This window comes from Dendrobium catenatum, unplaced genomic scaffold (genome assembly GCF_001605985.2).
Source record: "Dendrobium catenatum unplaced genomic scaffold, ASM160598v2 fragScaff_scaffold_484, whole genome shotgun sequence".
In the NCBI taxonomy this organism is placed as follows: Eukaryota; Viridiplantae; Streptophyta; class Magnoliopsida; order Asparagales; family Orchidaceae; genus Dendrobium; species Dendrobium catenatum.
The window spans coordinates 181,905-207,601 of record NW_021318946.1 but is presented as its reverse complement, the minus strand read 5'-3'; the positions used below and the strand labels follow the sequence as shown (position 1 = coordinate 207,601).

Genomic DNA, 25,697 nt, shown 5'->3' with positions numbered 1-25,697 from the left:
AAGCAGAATTTATAGTAAATCCTACTATTGCTCCTCGGATTAACATGGATATAAGGAATTCGACTGAAGAAGCGCTCAAAGGAGAGAAAGATAATTACCAACACAACGAGCAAACTCCCTCGTCGTTGAAGGAGGTGAAGTCAGGGGCGGAACCAGCTATAATTTTCAGGAGGGACAAACTTATAAGTAACAGTTGACAGATATATCGGGGCTCCAAGTGCGCAGCACCCCCTAGCGGGGTTCGACTTGCCCAGTCAGGTAACGGGTCAAGGGGCAGCGCCCCTGTGGGGGTTTCTGGGGGCAGCGCCTGGAACAAATTGTGATTTGTTATTTCTCTTTATATATGGTTTATCATTCACTGGCAAACACCTCTACATAATGTATTTAATTATACAGGGGGCAATTACCTAAATATCATAATATTATGAGGTTCCGCCCCTGGGTGAAGTAGAGCGTTGTCCATATTTCGTGACTTTCGACTTGGCAGGAAAAGGTAACACTCGTCAAAGGAGGGAAGAAGCTTTTTGGCGACTAATTCGAAGCTCTACCTCACTCGACACTAGGCGAAGTCCAAACAAAGAAGTAGTGGAAAAGCAAACCCTAGATAAGTCATATTAAAAGTTATATTTTTTGCAATAAAATAATAACAAAATTCATTAAATAATTAATAATTATAAAATAATTAAATAGTAAGTAATTAAATAATTGAAATTTTGATAGACCCAATCAGGTATGTTCCTTTGCTCTCTTTTTTTTAAAAAAAAAAATTATAGAGCCTTAGTCAAATTTCATTGACTATAAACATAAATTACATTTTATAAAAACAAAAAAAACAACTCTATGTAAAAAAAAAAATACAAGATAGAGAGTAGCATCAAAAAGGTATTGCCTTAGCTCAAAATACATTAAGTAAATGAATAAAATGATGGACTCAAACTGTACAAAAAGACTCTTAAGAAATAAAAATTCAGCCACTCCCTAATTAAAGAGATTATTGTCTAAGGAAGAAAACCTAGCTGCCATGTCGATCTTACAAATGGAATAGGACTTAAAAAAATTCTCCTATGAAAAATTAAACTCTCACGCATCAAATAAGCAACAAAAGATCAAAGCGAGAAGCAGCAGCCAAAACAAGAAGAACCATAAGGCAAGAAGTCAGAAGGAAAGATGCCAAACATTACTAGAAATAATGGAGCTTAAAGAACAATTATGAGAGAATAGAGTAGTGCAAAAGGGATCTAATAAATCATTAAGAGAGTTGTCAAAACATCAATGATCCCATATTAATGAAATAAAGCCTTGGGGAGAGATATTAAAGTATAAATTCCTCTTAGCTAAAACAACAACATTGCAAATTACTTTCCAATAAATACAAATTTTATCAGTAGGGGGTTCCAAGGGGATTGATATTTAAGGCTTCGTTTGGGACGGTTTTTTTTACTGCTTCTTAAAGCAGCTTTATAATACATAAATTTAAATTTTTTACTAAAATACTGCTTTAAGAAGCAATAAAAAAATCATCTCAAACGAAACCTAAGTTTACACTAGAAGGGCAATAAATTGTCAAAATTATAGAGCCCGCCAATAACAAAAAAAAAAAAAGACTTATTTTATATGAAATTATGTGAGTTAAAATCTTTAAGGGGAAATTAATTTTCCTAATAAATAATGATTGATGATTTTAAACTATGATAATTGTTCTACTTATATTACTAGTAATCATTATTCATTATAAAAATCAAATAATTAAAAATGATTATCATTTCATTCAAAATTCAGTTTAAATATACAATTAAATATACAAAGAGATTTAATTAGAAATTATTATTAAATGATAAATCATGATATATGTCACAAATTCTCATATCTATTAAAAAAAACAAAAATATCAGTCTTCTTTTTAGAAAATATAGTAATTTACCCAAGTTACCCCATCTATTTTCTTAAAGGTAAAAAAAAAAATATTCAGTTCTTATGATTAAAAAATATATTTGTATATATATAATATATTTGTACATATAATAATTTAATCAAAAATAATTTATGATAAATCATAGTATGTTAAATAGCTCATCTTGATCTTCTGATTTGAGAGCTTTAATTTTTTTTTTTTTATTTTCACCCGCTGCCACCCTCAAAGGGCGCTTGCCGGCGTAACTAATACTCGGTTGACCTAAAAAAGGTACTCATCCTAGAAACCTCTTGACCCGCATTTGATTGGGCTCCACTTAAGAGGTGCTGCAGCTTAAGAAGAATCAAACACGGGTTGAGGGTTTTCCAACCCTACTCGACCACCAACTAAATTAAGCAAAGGTGGATAGAACTTTAATTATTAATGAAGGATCTTGAGTTTGACTAATAATGATTTGTATAAATTTATCTTAATTCATCCAAATGTTTAAAAAAAATCATAGTACGTTAAAGCAATCAAAGTGAGAAAGACTGATCACTATATGGTTCAGAACATAATCCGCCCAATTGTTTAGAATATTTTCATCAGAGAACACAGTTTAGTTTACACAGGCAATAGCAGCAGCAGCATGTCAATGGAGTCTTCAAACGTCGGGGAGAATGGATTTGCTGTAACCACTCTGATCATCATAGTACTTAGACCACAGCATCACGCCGCCATATTTGCTCGATTCCTGAACCCTCGGAAGCACAATATACCTAAGCTCACCGGGAGGAATGTAGCCGCTCCCGGCCGCATCCGGCGCCGCTGGCAAGCCGAGAAAGATCTTCCCCGCCTTCGTCGACTTTGTCCACTGCTTCCACGCATCCATCAAATCCCCCAAATGCTGCTTATCAGAAAACTGACATGGCGGGTTGTTGTAGAATTGAACCCAGACATTGTCAAAGAGGCCGGTGTCCAGAGCTTTGCCCATCCAGGCGTCCGGATAGGGGCATTGCGGGGCCGCCGTGAGGTAAACCTTTTTGCCCTGTTTGCTATAGCCGGAGAGATAGTTGGCCAAGTCATCATAGTGGTCGGGGCTTCCGCCTTCAATGTCGAAGTCCACGCCGTCGAGCACGGCGTCGCCAAGTGGCCGTTTGGAGGACTGGCCGCCTAAATAGTTGTTCCATATGTAGGTGGCGACCTGACGGGCGTCGTCTCGGGATGTGAGGATATAAGAGCCGGCGGCGCCGCCGATGGAGAGAAGGACTTTGATGCCTTTAGCTTGGCATGACTTGATGTCGCTGCTAAGGTGAGTACAACCATTGGAGTAAGGGTCGCAGTGGCCGGCGAGGTTGAGCTGCGGAGTTTGGCCGTTACCGAACGAGCAAAGGAAGGAGAGAAGGACGTAGCCGTAGTCGCCGGAAGCGCAAGTGTCGGCGAGGGTGCCTTCATTCCCGTTTTGGCCCCAGTAGATGGCGATTTTACCGGCTTGGGAGGTGGGGAAAGGGGCCGCAGCTAGGAGTAGGAGAAGGCAAATAAAGGATTTTTTAGAGGTAATCGATGCAGATGATGAAGCCATTGATTTGAATGCAATTGGTTAAGCGCCATTGCCGGCCTGACTGAAATTTATACAGAATTTCCAAGTTGTTGAGTGTCTGATTGGATTCGGATGTGTAGGACGCTTAGCAATGGCAGAATCGTGGAAGAAGGATTACGTTGGCTAATTATTCATTATCATGCAGATAAGTGGCTTATAATTACATTTGTTTTGACTTTGAGGTTTGATTAGTTAGTTAAGTAGAAAGGGTTAGATAGAAGTTTAAAAGCGTACGCAGTTAGAATCTGAGTACTTATTTAATTGGATTAGGAAACCATCGCTGCATTCGAATAGTGATAAAATATGTCAATGGACGTCCGTATCGCCAGTTTGATTTGCTGAAAAAAATTCAAGTAAAAGAAATATAATAAAAGGAATTAAGTATTGATACATCATCAAAAGTTATCTTGATCCGGCACGAATCTAACGGAATGTCCGAATTAAAAACTTTTAACAACACAAAAATCAGTCTGATCCCAGCCCGGCCAAATGTGATCAAACTAAGGGATGATACCTTGTACATGATAACGAAAGGGCAAGAAGAGAGGAGCAGGGAAAACTAGAAATGGAATTAAAGTGACTCAACGTATTACAAGACGTCTATTGCTATATATAGAGAAACAAACCCAAAAGTAAATACAGGAACAAGAATTAATAAAGACTCTAATGCTGACGTGTGATGTACATTATCATGCCCCCTCAAACTAAACATCTTTAGAGCAGATGGTTAGTTTGCTGTGTAGAAGAAGAAACCGATCTTCAGGCAGTGGTTTAGTCAGAATGTCAACGACTTGATCGATCGAACTAATGTGAGAGATGTTGAGTGATGTAGGATCAAGGTAGAAGCACAAGCAGAACAGAGAATTCAATGGAACAGTGCAAGCTTCGCAAGCTGCGGAGCTCAATTCGTTTATGTGGAATATCAAAAAGTGTCCAAAACTTACAACCAAGACAACTATAAGGCCACACGCCTTTTACTAAAACTGAAATAACAACTAAAAAGTGCTACCCTGTACTAAGGCATAAAAAGTAGCATAATCAGAGTAAGTGGAGAAGAAACTGTAACTAACTAAAGCAGTAAGATAACTTATCCTGCATGAGCAAGATAGAGGTTCGGTACTAAAGTGCTCCGCATCATTGAGTTCGTCTGCCTTAATGTGATTGCTGATAAAATGATAGTCTATCTCTATATGCTTTGTTCGGGCGTGAAAAACTGGATTGTGAGCCAGAGCAATTGCGGATGTATTATCGCAGTAAATAGTTGTTGGAGATGTTTGCGGTATGTGTAGTTCGGCTAACAGCCGTTTGAGCCATAGAACTTCTGAAGTGGCAGCTGAGACGGAACGATATTCCACTTCGGTTGATGATTTTGCGACCGTGGCCTGTTTTTTGCTGACCATGATATAATGGTGGCTCCTAAGAAGGTGCAATATCCTGAAATAGACCGTCGGTCTGCACTGTCTGACGCCCAGTCCGCATCCGCGAATGCCCAAAGTTGAAGATCGCCGGGTTCAATAGGAATTCCTAGATGAGTGGTGCCTTGAATGTAACGAAGTAGCATTTTGAGGACTTGGAAGTCGTTGATAGTCGGTTGATGCATGCGTTGACATATATAATTAGTAGTGAAAGAAATATCGGGTCTAGTTATAGACAAGTATTGAAGCGAACCTGTGAGTTTCCGGTATAGATGCGGATCGGAGAATGGCGTGTTTGTGGATTTCTTATAGGATCGCTTCAGGGACATAGGAGTGGAGGCAGGTTTGCATGTTGCAAAGCCAGCGGATTGAAGCAGTTGTTGAGCGATGGTGCGTACTGAAGGTTGTATCTATGCCAACAATTTAAAGCTGTGTGATCGGTCTTTCCGCAGATCTGGCATACCGGTCGAGATTGAGATGCATTATTTTGTGGAGCTTGATTGTCATTGTTAAGGTTGGGACGCGAAGTAGACTGTCGTTGTTGGGATTGATTAAATCGACCTAGTGAGGATTTGTTTCGAACAGTCAGTAGAGCCATGTTCTCAGACACCGAATGCATTTCGCGAGACTGTTCTTGCTTGATGTTTATTTCTTCACTGCATAGCAGCGAATAAAGAACATCCAGAGAGATTAGATTCAACGACATTCTTATAGCCGTTTTGAAGGAATTGTAGCTAGACAAAAGACCGTTCAAGATGTATAAGATAATATCTTCGGTGTCGAGCGTTGATCCCGCGGCTGCAATGTTGTCGACGAGGTTCTTGATTTGAGTCAAGTATTGTTGCATCGATCTTTCCTTTATTTGAATTTGATGAAGTTCGTTCTTGAGTTGGATAACTCAAGAACGGTTTGTTGGTTGCAACCTAGTTTCAAGGGCCAGCCATATCTCATGTGCCGTGGTAAGATTTATGACATAAGGAATTACCGAGGCAGATATGGTGGAGAGAAGCGCCGAGATGAGATTTCTATCAATAAGTTTCTAGAGCTTGTGGTCGTTTTTTGATGAAGCTGGCGGACAGGTGGAGATGCCTGTGAGATGACCGCTAAAGCCGTTAGTCGTGAAATGCTGAAGCATTTGAAGATGCCATATGGAGTAGTTGTCGTTGGTAAGAAGGGTGGGAACAAGGTTCTTCAGATTAGAGATGAGAAATTTGAGAGGGTTGGGAACCACGAAATCTTCAAGAGAAGCAGAGATTTTTGAGGTTTCTTGATTGGAGGCGGTGGAGGCTTGATCGGCCATGAGGAAGATGACCGGAGATACCTAAGCCCGATGTGGCTCTGATACCATGATAACGAAAGGGCAAGAAGAGAGGAGCAGGGAAAACTAGAAATGGAATTGAAGTGACTCAACGTATTACAGGACGTCTATTGCTATATATAGAGAAACATACCCAAAAGTAAGTACAGGAACAAGAATTAATAAAGACTCTAATGCTGACGTGTCATGTACATTATCAGTACAGGACCGATGGAACCTGGAAGACAAGTTAACAAGCATAGCAAAAGGAAAAACAACGGGATAGAGAAATACCTCTGTATTCTCTGTATTCTGTTGAGTAATAACTCTTGTGTAAAGATAACAAAAAAACTGACTCCCTCTTCTTCTTTCACCTATATGTAATTCTTCTATTTCCATCTTTTAGCTAATAAGTAAAAAGGTACTAAAAAGTAACAAACTATCAAAACAGAAAGTGAGGTAGTGGGGAATAAAAGTTTGTTAGCCGTTTGTAAGATGTTCCCCTGTTATTGAATACTTAACCTATAACCGGTACTACATCAAGGGACCTAAGCATATTTGGAAGGTTTAAACCATTAATTGGATGGTCAAATGATATCCAAATATGTCATGCTTATAGCCGAATCGAGCGGCTTTACGAGACAAATCCAACAAGCATAAGATTTCTCAATTTCAACACCATTAAGCCACTTAAACGGCTGAAAAAGACTCTATGATATGGGGAATCTGTACGGGCCGTCTGATGGAGCGCTCCAAATCTATCATGGATCTACTCCATATTTATGCGGCGTGTCACTCACAAAAAAGCTATAAATAGACTCCCACTCTCTACATGAATGGATCTTTGTCTGCTCAATCCCTATTAGACTTCCACCACACTACAGGCCGGTTGCTAACTGCCGTCAGACTTTCGACAATCGCTGTTGGAGTTCCACCAACTCTCCAAATTATTGTAATTCCTCCGCCTCCAACTCAAAAGACAGGTCAACTTTATAATTCACTCAAATTTAATTGAATATTTTCACCTGAGCGAAGCAATTAGCTGGTTAATTAATTAACTAATGCTTAATTATCATAACTTAATAATAATACAATCTTAATTATATTAAATTTAATAATTTCTGTCTCCTGTTTTTGTAATCTTTGGTGTGGTTATTATCTCTTTTATCATTTAATTATTGCTCGAAATATTATTATTATTCTAATAATATAAAAAATCAACAAAGGAGATTATGTAATACTTGTACTAGTCCAAACTATTTTATTATTTCTCATTAATTATAATTTTGTCACTAAGACTTCATTTGGGATGACTTTCTTATTGTTTCCTAAAATAACTTTTTAAGATAAAAATTTTAATTTTCGTACAAAAATAACTATTTTAATAAACAGTAAACAAGCCGTCCCAAACAAGCCATTAGGCTTCGTTTGAGACAAATTTTTTGTTTCTTTCTAAAATAACTTCCAAGTAAAAGAAAAACTGAATTAAAAAATTTTATACTAAAAAGTTGTCACAAATGAAGCCCAAGTTCAGTGTAAATTTATGGAAAAATTAATGATGATTTTATTGTTCATAGAGAACTATATCATTATTTATCAATTAAGCACACTTCTTTTATAATTTTTTTCTTTTTTTGAAAAAATAATTATGTAGTCAGTATAATTTTTCATGTAATATGGAGGACACCATAAAGTAGGGGTGTAAAGAAGTACACCAAGCCGAGCCGAGCTAGGCTCACCTTAGGCTTGAGCTTGAATTTGATTAATCAATTGAGTTTAAGCCCGAGCTTGATCATTATTCTATGAGTTCAAGCCGACTCATTAAATATGAAACAAAGAAAACAACTCCAATTTAAGTAATTATTATGATAAGATGATTAAAGCTGAAAATTTTAAATAATAATGATAAAGAATAACTTAATCTAAGAAAATGAGATATAATTGTTAGATATTTATAATAAATTTGTATTTCAAATCTTAAATGTTAATATATATTAAAAGCATTTATATACTATTATTATTTGCACGAGTGATTTCAATTCCCCCAAAAAAAATACATTAATATTGTATTAATATACTACGAACAATACATATATTGCAGAATCTGTGCAGTACAATGAAGACTTTCACCAACGCAGCAAACAAAACAAAACGCCCACACAAACACTTTCAGTAAAGTAGACATTTTTCAAACAGAAGATCGAATGGCTTGACTATACCCCGTCTGGATATCATAGTACCTTGACCACAGCATCACTCCTCCGTAATTACTCGACCCTTTCAGGCCGGGAAGCACCTGAGAAGTCAGCTCATCAGTCGGGATGAACCCGCTCCCGGCCGCGTCCGGCGCCGCCGGCAGACCCAAGAAGAATTGGTTCGCCTTTATCCCCGTCGTCCATTGGTTCCAAGCGTCCTGGAGGTTGCTCGGCTCTCCATCCGAAAACTGGCACGGCGGGTTGTTGTAGAACTGAACCCAAATGTAATCGAAGAGGCCGGTGTCGAGTGCTCTGCCAACCCAAGCGTCGGGATAAGGGCATTGTGGCGCCGCCGTCAGGTATACCTTCTTCCCTTGGTTGCTGTAGGAAGAGAGGTAGTTTGCGAGATCGTCGTAGTGGTCTGGGCTTCCTCCCTCAATGTCGAAGTCCACTCCGTCGAGCACCGCGTCGCCGAGGGGTCTTGACGAGGACTCTCCGCCTAAGTAGTTGTTCCAGATATAGTCGGCCACCTGGCGTGCGTCGTCGTCGGAGGTGAGGATGTAGGATCCAGCGCCTCCGCCGATGGAGAGGAGGACCTGCACGCCCTGTGATTGGCAAGCATTGATGTCATCCGTTATGCCGGTGCAGCCACCGGAGGCGGGATCACAGTGACCGGCGAGGTTGAGCTCAGGAGTCTGGCCGTTTCCGAAGACGCAGAGGAAGGATACGATGGCGAAGGCATAGTTTCCGGTGGCACAGGCATCGGCGAGGGATCCTTCGTCGTCCGATTGACCCCAGTAAACGGCTATGTTCCCGGCTCGGGAGGTGGCGCTAAGGGCAGTAATAAGGAGAAGGAAGGAGAAAAAGACCTTCATTTTGGGCTTGCTAATTCGCTGCGACGTTGCTCACTTGTAATTGCAGAATGCATCGCAAGGCCTTTATATACAGCCAAAAGAAAGAGAAATCTTCAAGGTGCTCATCATTGGGTGGAGCGACGACGAACACTGCGTACGTCCGCTTTCCAAGCTACTATAAATTAGATAGAACTTGCCGCCCCGATCACGGTGAAATAGGATGTGTTGATTATTATCGAGTATCGATTTTTCTACTTGTGTGGATATGGCGACCAGCGTACGTTGTTAGAATTTATGCACTCTTTCGCTGTTCTTGATCAAATTAGAGGTTTTAATAATCTGTCCGGTGCTAACTGCACAGACAAATCTTGAAAGCTGTATTCAATCGTACTTGGCCTAAAGATGGAACAGACCCGGGCAGCCGGGCTCCCAAACATTGGGGCTAGTGGCTTTGAAATTATTACTTGCGGTCATCGGAGATTATTTTGAGGCGAATTAGGACATGTCATTAGTGACGGAGCCAAAAAAATTATTCAGGGGACCCTAAATTAAAATACTTTTGTTTACCATCTTATATGAAATGCTAGAATACATTAAAATAATTGTCCATGAGTCTTTCGTGGTTCTCATTTAGATTTTCTTGTATCCGATTAATACGACATTTTACTAACTAGAAACATCATCTTTGCTATTGGAAAGTTATTTGACAAATATCTTCAAATGAATAACACGAAAGTTTGCATATATAAATTATGATGCACTTATATCCTAGTCGAGGAGGAGTCTGGTGGCAAGAGAACTTTAGTTTCTTTCTGTTCATTATCTTTCTTCTCTTCCTTATGTGAGTTCCATTCCATGCGAAATGAGGGGTTAATTTAAAAATTTTGACAGTGATATGACCAATAAATACGAAGGAGATCATGGAGAAGTTGGAAGTTGTTTGAATGGACAGTCGATGTTGATTCTATTGATCGTGAATTATTTATTGCGCATTTGAATATTTTAATGATATCAAAATTTGGGGATCTTGGACTCGTTGGATTTGTCTCGTCGAGCTGCTCGATTCAACTATAAGCATATTAGTTTGAAAATAGTTTAGTCATCCGATTTATGGTTTGAACTTTTCAAATGCACTTCGGGTCTTCGATTTGGATCCATTAGGGCTCAGATTGAGTTGAATTTAGTGTCGTTGCATTTGTAATTCTGAGTCATTTAGTTTGCCCATAAGTTTGCTGAAATCGAAGTTTGAATGATCTCCGATTTAGTTTGGATGTTTCAAACTTGATTTTGCCTCGAGATTTGTAATCAAGATAATTTTTTGTATGACATATCATAGATAAAAGGCATAGATGCACATTTTTTATTTTTTGATGATATTTTATTTTACAAAATTTTGAGTCTGATCGAACTTTACAGCCAATGCATCTGTTTACCTCAACATCATTTGATGGATGAGCCTATAACTCTCATAGTCTTATGTTGATAGCTTTGTTATCTAATGGCTCAGAGAATTTGAAGTTCCTTACCTCGCTAATAAAAGCACTCACACAAAGCTAGCAGCCCCTAAAATATTTCAAGGCTAGCTATTAATCTTAAGGCTTTCTCTTAGTGCTAGTAGTTTAAGAGTTTTGCCTCAAAGTTAGTTAAAGCAAGACGGGACTTACCTAATATATTGGATATGCATTTTATGCATAACTCAAAGCAGGGGCGGAGCCAGGATTTTTTTCGTGTGGGGGCACAAATCATTAAAGTAAAAAAAAAATCTCAAATTTTTTCATTCGGGCTTGGGATCGATATAGTCGATTTTTAATTTTTTTAATCATTAGATTCATTATAAAAAGATAAAATATATGATAAATAAAAAAAAAACTTACAATTGAGAAAACTAAATCTTGATATTCTTCTTATCTATCAACTATCATCTATAATTTCTCCTGCCGAATCTTCATTTTTTTGAAATCGTTGTACAATCAAGTCATTGTCAATACTATTAAATATATCATTTTTAACATAAGTAAATAAACAGTCATTCATCCCAGAGTCCCATACGATTACATTTTTAACATAAGTAAACAGTCATTCATCCCAGACAACCTCAACTAAAACTTCAGACATTTGATTTTGGCTTTGCTCTAGTTGGAATTCAAGTTGAGTTCAACGAACTTATTTTTATATATAAATTGAAAAAATCAAATAGATATGTAGCTGATGCTACGTTGGTGAAACTTAAAGTCTGGAAGGACATGAAAATTTTCCTGCTTTTCGGATTTTGCCTGGGCTTACAGCTTACTATTTGTATTTCTTCTTCAAAAATTAATTATGTTTTCACAAGTCACTACAGATATACGTTCCTTCCTTAATATCTAAAGATCAAGTCTAATGGATCTTTCTAAATGAATATTGATCTAATGAAGATGAAAATGATGCCTGCCATTAGGTATTAGCTAACGGTTGAAACATGAATATTGATACTAAAGATCGGTGCTTGAAGCCTTAAACTATAACATCAAAAAATCAGCTTCAGAAATCAGAAGGAGAAGAATATTAGAGCTCAGAAGGAGAAGAAACCAGCGGCGTGGCAAGAACTTCGCACAGGAACTTAGAAAGCAGCAGCGGAGAGCGGTCCCGTCAAGTTGTCGCCGCCAGCCCGTCCGCACAAGAACTTCGCACAGGTCTTGTTGTCGCCACTCGCCCCCGTCGATTTGCGAGTTCGCATGTATCCAGAGTCAATTTCTGAAGTTTCGGATTGGGTTTTGCATCGAGATTCGTGCCCAATCAAGATAAGTTTTTGAGAATATATCAAGTAGTTTTTTTAATTAAAAATTTCATCTATTTTTTTAATTATTTTAAAATCTCCAATTCCATGTAATTAAGCCAACAAAAAGTTAAAACCCTAATGATAATTTCAAGCTCGAATGAAAAAAGTTGATAGTATTTTTCAAATTAGAAATTTGTGCCATCGCAAATAAATAATTCTTGCTCTGCCAGTGCTTGCTTGAGCCATTCGGTAGTTTGTATTACTGTACTAAATGACTCCAGAGCTGAGCTGCTTAATCCTGTTAACTTCAGGCTATAGTAATTTCATATGGTAGTTTGTATGGCTATGTTGGGTGTAGCCTATTATATTACTACATTTGTCTATAAATATGTAGACAATATTGTAAGTGGCATGATTTTGAAGAATAATAAATTGTAGCCTTGTTTCCTCATTGCTTTGAATCCTATATCCTAAGATTTGATTTCATGTGATAGATGCTTTCCCCAAGGATTGTGCTCGGCCACGATCACCGGATCGTCGACGAGGAGCTATCGACCCTCTTGTCCGGTGTCAATGCAAAAAGCGCATGCTTCCTGCTCATGTCTGGTTCGCATCTTGCGATGCCAAACACGTACATCATGTTTGATTTTTTTTAATATTTAGGTCAATTAAGATAAATTCACATACACAATATTTATACAAATTCGAACTAAAGATCTCTTTATTAATAACCAAAATTTTCAACCAATAAATTAAAATGAGCTATATAAGAAAGAGAATTTGTAAGTTTGTTACCTAATAAAAATACTAATTGATAATTAAATACTTCCATATTCAAATTATACATGCAATTCATTTTCTCGACAATCCAAAAATGATTCATTACATAAATATTTAATGAAGAAAATAACCTTTTTAAATTCCATAACATATGTATCTAATCAAATACTATTTTTCCTTAAGAAAAAAGTTAAATAAAGATTTAAAAAAGCTTCAAAAATATATATTTTTTAAAAAATATATAATAATTGAGAGCATTTTTATATTAATTTTACATCGAGAGAAGCACAATTTTTCTTAAGAAAGAAGAATCAATTTAAATATGCAAAAGTTTTATTCATTAAAAACATTACATAAAAATGTTACACTTAAAATCTAAAATGAGTTAAAAAAAATAGTTAATTCATAAGATAAAAGTTACTGGGATTAATATCAATATATTGTTATGCTTAATGAATTATTAATAAATTCATTATTTTCTTTTGTATGAAAATAATGAGCTTTTTTAAAAAAATCTAAAATACCTATAATAAAAAAAAGTGTAATGATTCTTTAAAAATTAAATTAAGAAAAAAGAAAGTCGATTTTGTCTATCTGCTTTACAAATTTTATGGTATTACTGTTAAATAATCATTTATTACAATATTAAATCATAGTTCTTTTATTTCTTAACTCGAATCAATAGTTAGTGGTAATAATAATTTTTTTTATTATGGGATATATTTTAGATAATTTATGGCTATTATTGACAAATTTGTAAATTTTAATTGCATTAAATTTGTAAATCTCACAATTTGGTTTATTTTTCCTCAATTTTTCTTAATGAATTTATGATACTTCTTTTTTAATTATTTAGCTTAAAATTAATTAAATATATTATTAGATTGAAGATAATTGATGGTTTTAATTTATTTTAATTTTAGCTCAAAGCTTCATATCTTCATAATAGCGTAAGCTGAATTGGCTGTTGAGCTCGGCCCAGAACGATAGAAACAACAAAAAGATATATAATTTCAGACAGAAAATTTTATATATATCTTTGATGAACCTTATCATTTTTTATTTTTTCTAAAACACCAGAATCGGACATCACCAGCTGCAAAATCATACAGTTTGCAAATGAAAAATTAAAAGAAGGCGTCCATGCAGAGAAATTATTTTGTGCGGATGCCAAATGTCGTTTTGAGACTAATCAGAATGTGTCATGTCACCACTTGCTCGGTACTGCTCGGTACCGCTCGGTATCTGTATTGCTGAAGTGACACATTCTAGTTGGTTTTCGGACGGAGCTCTGCGTCCGATCTCCGCACAGAATAATTTCTCGTCCACATAATTAATATAAATCTGTGAGTGTAATCTTGCAAAAACAGTACAAAAACATCAACGAGATAAAATTTGAATTTCTTCCAAACGTTACGTCATTAATACCGAATGAAAACATGAGAAACAATCATATTAAATCAAACAAAGTGATCGAACTAATATATTCAAAACAGAATGAGAGAACAATTTAATGGTGGAAACAGTACTGAAACATGACGCAGATCGATCACAAACGACTACTTAATTAAGAGACAAACACACACATCATGACATCAATCGATCGCATATAATAGCTGATTTAGATTATCGAAGGAGATGGAGCAGGCGCAGCAGCACCATCATCCGTAGAAGTGAAGGAGGAGAACTTGTAGATCTCGTACCTTATCGCACAGCTGCTACCGAAGAAACGGCAACCCACCTGCTCTCTGCACAAATCTGTCATAATTTCCAACCCTTCTTCCAGGCACTCGTTGCACTCCCTCTCCCCAAGGTCCCGCGTGCACTGTGCCATTCCATACACGGTCAGCTTAATTTCGTTCGCATAATTCTCCCCGTAACCAAACTTCTTCCTCCCTTGCACCGTCTCCGCAATCACCTCCCCCATTAGCTCACCTAGTGCTTGTTCAAATGCCTTGGGATTTGCAGCAGCGTAAAACGAAAACCACACAGAGCCGTACCTTTTGTCCGCCTTGCCGATGAAGTTGGTGGTGTCGTAGTGAAGGAAGCAATTTTCATACCAAATGTGAGACTCGGCCGAATCAGGGCAGGAGGTTCGGATCTTCTGAGCTGCGCCGGTGATGCAAGCAGAGCATTCTTCCACGCTCATGTCTGGTTCACATCGTGTGACGCCATAGACAGATTCGCAGGTATTATTGGCGTAGGAGGAGATCGCGTAGCCTTGAAGAGAACTCTGGGCGACCATGTCGAGAAGGACGTTGTTGATATTGTCCTGCAACTTTTCATTTTTGGTGAAGTTTTTCTCGCATTGTTGGTAGAGTATTGATTCCGAGCCGCGGGTGGCGATGGGGAGGATCAGGGCCAGGAAGAGGCGGAAGAAGAAGAGCTGGTGGCTTGAGAACGCCGCCATTGCCATTTGCCACCAAATAGTCAAGCAGTCTTAATTGAGCTAGCTTCTTTGTGCCTTCTGATATCTGTAGTAGCTTGCTCTTTCTTTCTTCTTATCTTACATGTACATAAATAGTAGTAAGTAGATCAGGGAAGAAACGGCCTTCGCGCACGCACATTTGGGATTTTACTCGGTCAACGAATAATTGTATCCAAAGGCTGGCATGACCTGCATTGTTAATCTGATCATTTGTTTAAGTCAAAGGCATAGCTAGGCCGGCAAAAAAATTATCATCTTAATTTGTAATATCTTCTCTTTTAAGTAAATTTATGATCCGATGCGACAAAATTTTTTTCATTAATTAGCATGCAGTGGTCTGAAACTTTCAAATAAAATTAATATATTTATATGATCAACATGTATGTATGGTCATTCAAATGATTTGAATCATTGTAAGGCTTTATATTTTTTATTCTAAATTAATAATGACTGCTGATTGTTGCTTGCTGGCGGAAATGCCAATGCATGGAAATATGGAATTGGTAATCTCTTTTTTGCTTTAATTTAATGAATATAAATACAGGTGATGGCTAAAGAAAATAAAAGAAGCTGACAAATGCCATGATTTGATTGAGATTTTGTTTGGGATAATTTTTTGTTGCAACAAAAGTTTCTAATTCAAAAGATTTTTTTACTAAAAAATTATTTTAGAAAGCAAAAAAAAACTCTCCCAAACTAAAGCTGAGTCAAATGCATACCTGGCTATAGCTTAAAACAACGTAAGACCATTTGTTTTGCGTTCAATTTTAATTGGCATATTTTACATATGTGTGATGTCTTTCGAAAGTTTTAAGTAAAAAGGCCAAACTAGTATGAGTAAACAATAGGTGTTTTACTGCCGCCTTATATATATAAAAAAAAAAAAAATCAAAAAAAAAAAAAAAAAAAATCTTACCGTAATATAAATATTACTTTTCAGAATGTTATATTCTGTATCAAATATTTAATATTAGAAATATGATAAATTTCAACAAACGAATATTTTTATTGTCTCGCAAAAAAAAAAAAATCAAAATCAAAATCTTAAATGATGATTTGATATTTGAATATTTTATAATTTTAATAAGAAATACTATACATAATTCAATTCCTTGGCAATCAAGAAATAAATATCGATTTGTTAAAAATATAATGACTGAAAGCATTCTTAATTGTTAATTAGTACAGTTTTCTTTATGAAAGCAGTATCATTTTAAATTATTTCTCAATATCCAAGTTGATAGATTAATTCGACTATTTCTTATTACGGAAGCCACCTCGATCTTCTTACAAGCGAATTATCAAATAATCATATGTATAACGTTAGATTTAAATTTGTTCATAGATAACACAAGACTTTATTACCAAGCAAGCTTCGAAGGTATAACTTGAGAATTTGTGTGAGAATGGAGACAAAGAGAGCAAAAATTCTGTAGGAAAAAATCTACTAGTTCAAATATCTATAGTAAAAATATGAAAAAATTCAAAATGTTTATCTTCACTTTTTTAGGAATCAAAGTGCTACTAGAAAGGCTATATCAATAAAAAAAATATATAAATATGTTATTTGTCTAGCTAGGGCAACGTTGTGCCAAGCAAACAAGGACAAGTTGCTATAGGCAAATCTTCTGGTGAGTGCTAAACCGAGAAGGTTGTAACTGGCAAACATCTTGAATGACTCATCGATGACCTATGTTAGAGCTTTGGATTACCTAGGAGTGACAAACTCTGGGGTTTGGAGTGAGAGGTGAGTGAGTTTTTTTTTTTTAGGTGAGTGAGTTTGATTTGTGGGGATGGCACACTCTAGGGTCTGACCAATTGTGATGGGATGATTAAAAACCCTCTTGAAAAGTTACTTTCCTATAGTTGAGATGATGTGCACGGCTAACTGCACTACGTTATAGATAGCGGATGATGCAGAGCATCTTAGTCTTAGTTAAATGGTTCCTTAGATATATGTTAATTAGTTTGTTATAAATTTATTATAGGATTCTAGAATGCTCTTGATTTCTCTAGGCTTTTTCTTAGTAGCTTATAAACATGTCAGTTGTAAGAAGAAAGAGTGAATGAATATTTTTGAAATTTATAACAGTTTGATTGTTTTGGATCTCCAAGAGCTGTTTAGTTTTTCTTCAACTTGCTTCTTCATGTTTCTCACCACATCAGCAGGCAGCCCTTTTTTTGTTAAACAGCTAAACATTTTTAACAGTATACTCCTTTAATTAGATAAATCTAAGGGCTCTAATTAAAGCCCGATATTGATCATTTTCTAAGGACATCCCCACAAATAATTTTTCCTTCGAACAATAATTACTCCAATTCATAATTTTTTTCTTAGAATATTCATTCAATTATTTACGACATATGAACATAATTTTGTATTAAAAGGATTCAAGGCTCAATAATAGTTAAATGCAAAGATTATTTTTGGAAGGTCATAAGTTCAGTCACATAATTTATGATTTAATTTATTTTCATTAAAAAAACCACAACTTTTATCTCCATTTCTCCCTTTGTTGAAGCCATTAATTACCTATAGCTTGGGGAGATTGATGGGGAGAATTTTGTCTTTAAAATGGATGTAAAGCGTGTTCTTCTACGAAATCAACAGCTGTAGCCCTTGGATTCTGTAGATTGTTGAATTAAGTTCTTGGTCAGAACCCTAAACAATTTACAAGGGAAAAATACTTGATCAACTAATTTCTGCATAAAAATTCATTGTTTTGTCAGAGATTGTTTAAATATATTTTCAATTTTCTAAAATTTCAAGTGTATCAGTGCACTCTATTATCTGCTAATGCTTCTTTCCCTGCAGATTTCCTCCTATCCGCGGTGGCGATTACCTCAAGGAACGTTTGGAGTTAACTTATTCGAAGTAATAGTCATTATGCCAGACCGGTAATTAACAAAGCCCTTTCATGTTGTTCTCATGTATTTGATCTCTTAAAGTTTGTTGGCAAAACTGAATACATTTGATTTTCTATAGATGCTTGGAAGCCAAAACTGTCTTCTGAAATTTAAAATCCAGTAGGTATGAAGAGTGGAATTCAAATGAAGCCATAATTTATCATTTATGAACAAGCATATTGGTTATCTTTCATGAATTTGAAGATTTTATTTCTTAGATGTTTGATAGTATTAGGCTCCTTCTTTGCCACCATGCAAGCAATCAAAATAGTCAAAATCAACACCCAACTAGCTCGTGTTGTCCTACTGATTTTGGGCAATTTTTAAGGAGAATTATGTATCATGTATTTGGATACATGAGAGAGAGAGAGAGAGAGAGAGAGAGAGAGAGAGAGAGAGAGAGAGAGAGATGCAAGTGGTGTGAAGATGAAGCGGGTGGAAAGTAGAGTAGATTGAGGCTTCATTTGGGACAGCTTTCGTGTTGCTTCCTAAAACGATTTTCTCGTATAAATTTTTTTAATTTAAAAATTTTTTGTACTAGAAAGCGGTTTTAAAAAAAAGCTGTCTTGTTTGACTTTCTTCTTGCTTTCTAAAACAATTTTCTAGTACAAAAATTTCTTAAATTTAAAATTTTTATACTAAAAAACCGTTTTATAGAGCAGTACGAAAGTTGTCTCAAATGAAATCTGAACAGTGCTATTAGCAAGCTGTGGGAGAAATGAATAGTGCAGAAAAGTGTGAAGGTGCAGTGGCGAGCAAGCTGAAGGGAAAGTGATGTGGACCATCTTAACTACAACACCCTTGCGGCTCACTTTAACCAGAGTGGCACACTCCACGTCCTCTGGGACCTGCACTTTACTTTTATTTTCTTCTGCTATTACATATCCTTCTAAAGTACCTTTAGTATCTTTTACTTATTTCAGTATAGTTAGTTTATGATATACTAAGGAATGCTAAGGAAGAAAACAGATGATGAATATACTCTCTATTGAAGTTTACTGTTCTATTGCTCTCTGCTCTTCCCGTTAGTCCTGGTTCTGGTTCTTCGTTTTGGGTTTTTACACCATATTGGTATCAGAGCTATGGCTGAAGGAAGTTCTAGGCGGGTTCTTGACGGCGATCAGAACTCTGAGGCTCTGTGGGCTGCTCAGGCTAGCATCACTCGGCAACTTGAAGAACTGACGGCCGAGTTTGTTCGGTTCTCTACGGAGATGCGGAACGACATGGCGCAGTTGAAGACGTCGGTAGGCATAATCCATGCCGACCGACATCCGGTGCCGGCAACCATACCGGTACCTCAACATCATATAGGCGCGGGACGGGAGCGAATTCGTCCGGTACAACCTCTTGCCGACGAGTCAGATTCGGAGGAGGAGATAGCTATGGGAATACATCGAGATGGCTCAGACTCTTTTGATGAAGGTCCACCACAATGTCACAGACGCCAGCGACGTTTGGATCACCGCTGCAGAGGTCCTGGAGAGTTTCGTGTGAAGCTTGATCTCCCGTATTTTGATGGCCGTCTTCACATAGAAGACTATCTTGATTGGGAAAGGTCGGTAGAGACATTCTTTGAGTACATGGAAATTCCTGAAGAGAAGAAAGTGAAGTATGTAGCTTGCCATTTGAGAGGAGGCGCAAGTGCTTGGTGGATGCAATTAATGCAGTCACGGCGCCGGGAAGGCAAGGGACAAGTCCGCAGCTGGCTTAGAATGAAACAACTCCTCCGTGGCCACTTCCTACCTACCGACTTTGAACAGATTTTGTATCAAAAATACCAACATTGCTCACAAAGTAATCGAACAGTAAATGATTACACAGAGGAGTTTCATCGATTAAGCGCCCGCAACAACTTAAATGAATCAGAAAACCAGCTCGTGGCTAGGTATATTGGAGGCCTTAAAGAGGCAATCCAAGACAAACTTGAATTGAACTCCATATGGTCACTTTCACAGGCAATTAATTTTGCTTTAAAGGCGGAATCCCAACTGCAGCGACACACCCGCAGCTACTCCAATCGACGACAGTACAGTGAAGCCACAGTTGAACACACAAAGTCGCTGCCGACGACGTCCAAAACGTCGACTCAGACTCCGCAACAGCCATCTGGTCAAGGTTCCTCTGACACTAAGCTTCCTAACAAGGTCAAGTTTCAACCCAAGGACAACCCTTACTCAAAGCCCACCACATTGAAGTGCTTCAGGTGCTTTCAACCCGGCCATAAATCCAACGAATGTCCTAGTCGACAGCAGTTACAGCTATTAGAGGGAGATGATTTTGATGAAGAGTCTAGACTGAACCAAGCAGCGGAATTGGAAGTAGAAGATGTACTTGGAGACGAGGGAGAACCTGTTGTTTGCATATTGGAAAGACTACTTCTAGCTCCACGACAGCCAGTGGCATCCCAACGGAACTCCCTGTTTAGAACCCGATGTACCATCAACGAGAAAGTTTGTGAATTACTAATTGATAGTGGGTGCACAGAAAATATAATTTCAAAATCGGTCGTTCAGGCCTTGCAGCTACCTACAGTAAAAAATCCTAGTCCTTACAAAATCAGTTGGGTAAAACGTGGCATCGACATTGTAGTGGCAGATATGTGCCGCGTGACCTTCTCCATCGGTAAAAATTACGCTTGCGAAGTGAGTTGCGACATAGTTGACATGGATGTATGTCATCTCATTTTGGGTCGTCCGTGGCAATTCGATGCGGGCGTCGTTCATGATGGCCGATCCAACATTTATTCTCTCGAGTGGAAGGGACACAAACTGCGGCTTCTACCTCATTCTGCTCAAGCTACCTTGAAAAATGACAAAGGTAAGCAAGCCGTTTACGTTATTTCTAATAAAACCTTACTGCAGTCTTGTGAGCAAGCACCCTTTGTCTTGGCTTTAATTGTTTCCCAACAAAGTGAGGTACATGAAGCCACAACTCAACATGAAGCCATACGGAATATTTTAGTGGAATTTGCGGATGTCTGCCCTCCTGAATTACCGCCTCATCTACCTCCTCTTCGATCGGTTCAGCATCAAATAGATTTCGTTCCGGGAGCTACCATTCCTCATTTACCTCATTACCGAATGACACCTCGGGAGCAGGCTATATTACAAGAAATTGTGGACGATCTGTTACAAAAGCAACTAATACAGCCTAGCCTTAGTCCCTGCGCCGTACCTGCTTTGATTGTCCCAAAGAAAGATGGAAAATGGCGGATGTGTATAGACAGCAGGGCCATCAATAAAATAACTATAAAATACCGTTTTCCTGTTCCAAGGATTACAGATTTGCTGGATAAGTTAGAAGGGGCTGCGGTATTCTCCAAACTCGATCTGAGGAGCGGGTACCACCAGATTCGAATCAGGCCCGGAGACGAATGGAAGACGGCGTTCAACACCAAAGAAGGTCTATATGAATGGAGGGTCATGCCCTTTGGCCTGTGTAATGCCCCTGCTACATTTTTGAGGCTTATGAACGAGATGCTCAAACCTTTTCTGGGAAAATTTTGTGTGTCTTACTTTGACGATATACTCGTCTTCAGCCGCTCCCTGGAAGACCACATTCGACATCTCACTCAAATCTTTCAAACACTTCGCTCCAACAAGCTGTATCTGAATCTACCTAAATGTGAGATTGCTGTGCTTAAGGTAGCTTTCTTGGGCTTTATCATTTCACAAGAAGGCATCCAGATGGATCAAAAAAAGGTCTCTGCTATTATGGATTGGCCTGTTCCCTCATCCCTTTCTGAAGTGCGAAGTTTTATCGGGTTGGCCAACTTCTATCGCAAGTTCATACGGGGCTTTAGCATTATCGTGGCGCCAATTACTGAGTGTTTAAAATCCACGTCGTTCACGTGGTCAGCAAGCCAACAAGCTAGTTTTGATACTATCAAAGGGGCCATCAGCTCCGCTCCTGTCTTGGCTCTTCCAAACTTCGACAAGCCTTTCGCCGTCGATACCGACGCTTCCTCCATTGGAATAGGAGCTGTTCTTTCTCAAGACGAGCGCCCCGTGGAATTTTTCAGCGAGAAGCTCAGTCCATCCCGTCAAAAATGGTCGGTATATGAGCAGGAGTTGTACGCTGTGGTGCGAGCCCTTAAGCAATGGGAGCATTATCTCCTTCATCAGGATTTTGTATTGTGCAGTGATAATCAAGCCCTCCAATATCTTCAGACCCAGAAATCTGTTAACCGTATGCATGCTAGATGGATCGTCTTTCTTCAGAAATTCAGCTTCGTTTTACGTCACAAAGCTGGCAAACTAAACCGTGTAGCTGATGCTCTAAGCCGACGGGCAGCCCTTCTCACGCAGTTACAGACAGAAGTTACCGGCCTCCAAGAAATGATTCACTTATATGAATCTGATGCAGATTTTGCTACCCCTTGGGAACGTTGCTCCAAAGGACATCCTGTGGCTGACTACTCTCTCAAGCATGGATTCTTGTTTAAAGGAAATTGCTTGTGTGTTCCTCAATCCTCTTGGCGCCAATTTTTAATCCAAGAAGTACATTTGGGAGGTTTGGCAGCTCACACGGGTAGAGATAAAACATTTACTCAGCTCCAGTCACGCTTCTTTTGGCCACACATGCGACGGGACGTGATTCGTTTTGTGGAAAGATGCTCGGTGTGCCAAATGTATAAAAACAATGACAAACCAGCGGGTCTATACATGCCTTTGCCTGTCCCGGATTCAATATGGGAAGATGTAAGCATTGATTTTGTTCTTGGGCTTCCCCGAACTAAACAAGGGTGGGATTCTATCATGGTGATAGTGGACCGCTTCTCCAAAATGGCACATTTTGTGCCTTGCAAAAAGACATTCGATGCACTTAATGTCTCCCGCCTATTTTTCAAGGAGGTTGTCCGCCTTCATGGCTTGCCACGCAGCATCACTTCCGACCGCGATGTCAAATTTGTCAGCCATTTCTGGCGAGAGCTCTGGAAGAGATTCCACACTGATTTGAAGTTAAGTTCCGCTTACCATCCACAAACCGACGGCCAAACAGAAGTTGTTAATCGCACTTTAGGCAACATGCTTCGTTGTCTTGTTCAAAACCGTCCAAAACAGTGGGCGGACTCACTCTGTCAAGCGGAATTTGCTTTTAATTCTATGCCGAACCGTTCTACCGGTAAGTGCCCCTTCAGCATTGTTTATACAAAAATGCCTAATCATCTATTGGACCTTGCAGTACTTCCTAAGTGTCGCAGCACGGCGGCAGCGCAATCTGCAGCTCAGTTTTCAGACATGTTAGCTGAAGTCAAGAACACACTGGAGGAATCTAATGCAAAGTACAAGCAAGTGGCGGACCTCAGGAGGCGATCCAAGGTGTTCCAACCGGGTGATCTAGTCATGATTCGCATGCGCAAGGAAAGATTCTCACCGGGAACGTACTCCAAACTCAGTCCCAAAAAGTTGGGTCCTTTCCCCATTTCTAGACGTATCAACGACAATGCGTATATTGTCGACCTTCCTGCGGATGTCCAGACGTCCAGGACCTTCAACATTTCAGATTTATATGCATTCCACCCCCCGGACAACAGTCCCACCTCCTTAGCCGGATCCGAGTCGACCTCTTCTGAAGCAGGGGAGACCTGATGTGGACCATCTTAACTACAACACCCTCGCGGCTCACTTTAACCAGAGTGGCACACTCCATGTCCTCTGGGACCTGCACTTTACTTTTATTTTCTTCTGCTATTACATATCCTTCTAAAGTACCTTTAGTATCTTTTACTTATTTCAGTATAGTTAGTTTATGATATACTAAGGAATGCTAAGGAAGAAAACAGATGATGAATATACTCTCTATTGAAGTTTACTGTTCTATTGCTCTATGCTCTTCCCGTTAGTCCTGGTTCTGGTTCTTCGTTTTGGGTTTTTACACCAGAAAGCAATGATGCTGTTAGCGATCAATGAGGTAAAAGCAATGGAAGAGTTATATTTTTATTTAAAAAAAAAAAAAACTCAATTTAAATGATAGAATTGATTTTTCCATAAATTAAGCTCATATTTAAGTGAGCTTATTAATGAGATATTATTAATTTAATTGATATTTATTCATGATTTATTTATGCATTTTAAGCTTGCAAATTTTTTATACTTCAAAAATCACATTTTTTATGTAAATGTTTAATTCTTATAAATGTGGTGGTTTTTTTTATTATTATTTTTTTTAAATGTGGTGGTTGGAATCTCAACAATTGTGATTATGCAAGTGTAAATATTTATGGCAATTTGAGGTTAAGTTTCATAAATAAATTCTTACAAGTTATTTGTTAATATTTTCATCCTACAAACATCGCTCCTTATGGAAATCATTTTCTTTTATTTTCATATGCTCTTTATGCAATATTTGATAATTTATTTTAACATAAAATTAAATAGAATAATACTATAAAGCAATGTCTCATTTAGGCAAGTATTTTTGAAAAAATAATTAACACCATTTAACCAATGTTTTTAATGATCTCATGCCAATATTATTCACTGTTGTGGATTGAGAAATTCGCAGCAGTAGAGTGAGAAGAATATACGTCTTAGCAATACACGAAAGTTTTGCACTCAAACAGATGAAAAAGAAAACACCATGATTTTTATGTGGAAAATCCTTAGAAAGGACAAAATCACTATGATTTGCCCAGTTGAAATTATTTCACTAAAATTTGAATAGATTACAAAAGTAAGTTCGTATTCCAATCCAATGACTGGAAGTATACAATGTATTGAAAAATTCTATCAATCTTCAAACAGCTATTTTTAGTGTAAAAGTCTAGTGATAGTCAAGAAGAACTTAAACGATGGATGATTAAGAAAAACTTCAGGATGGTCAAGAAGAACGTCGACAATGAAGAAGAAATCCAATAGTTGGGAAGAACGTTGGTATTTCAGAAGAACCTTGGTGGTTGGGAAGAATGAACGTTGGCGATGGAGTAGAACATTGGCCGTGAAGAAGAACATTAGCAATGGTCCACAAACAGACATAAGTCAAGCGACAGAGAAGAAATTCGGCAGTAAACGACAACAAGGGAACTTTACAAGTTTTCTCCTTTTTTTTTCTTCCCTCTCCTTCCCCTCCCCTTATGTGAAGAATAGGGACATATTTATAGTTTTTTTAGAGTGGCATGGCTTTTATTCCCTCATTGGAATTGTCTCGTCGAGCTGCTCGATTTGATTATAACATGCCATATTCGACGATTATTTGGTTATTCAATTAATGCCTTGAACCTTTCAAATATGCCTTAGACCTTTGATTTGGGCTCGTTTGGATTCAGATTGGACCGGTTTTGGTGTAGTTGGGTTCATCTTATTGAGATGTTAATTCAAATATAAGTTTGTTGAAATCAGAGCTTGGATGATTATTATTTTAATTTTGGGAGTTTCTTGTATGGATATGCCTCGAGATTCATGTCTGATCAAGATAATGTTATATTTAACCTTTTTAACCAACAACCTCTTTGAAAAAAATCATTAGATAATAGTTGTTAACTCTCTAGATCATTAAAATAAACTTTGATCTTTTCTTAATTTAAACTTTTGCTTGAAATCCCCCTTTTTCGTAGGAGGCATACCTCTCGAG

At 37.8% G+C, this 25,697-nt stretch overlaps 3 protein-coding genes across 3 annotated transcripts; all 3 read right to left on the bottom strand.

Moving 5' to 3' along the window:
• Positions 1–2,555: 2,555 nt before the first annotated feature.
• LOC110114841 (hevamine-A-like) lies at positions 2,556–3,473 on the bottom strand. The gene has a single exon (XM_020847858.1). It carries the CDS (start codon positions 3,471–3,473, stop codon positions 2,556–2,558), a length of 918 nt encoding a protein of 305 aa, XP_020703517.1.
• A 4,871-nt stretch (positions 3,474–8,344) lies between these two features.
• Positions 8,345–9,663, bottom strand: LOC110114855 (acidic endochitinase-like). The gene has a single exon (XM_020847878.2). The coding sequence runs from the start codon at positions 9,271–9,273 to the stop codon at positions 8,392–8,394; it is 882 nt and encodes a 293-aa protein (XP_020703537.1). The 5' UTR covers positions 9,274–9,663; the 3' UTR covers positions 8,345–8,391.
• A 4,748-nt stretch (positions 9,664–14,411) lies between these two features.
• Positions 14,412–15,200, bottom strand: LOC110114851 (cysteine-rich repeat secretory protein 55-like). Its single transcript, XM_020847876.2, has one exon. The coding sequence runs from the start codon at positions 15,198–15,200 to the stop codon at positions 14,412–14,414; it is 789 nt and encodes a 262-aa protein (XP_020703535.2).
• Positions 15,201–25,697: the final 10,497 nt, after the last annotated feature.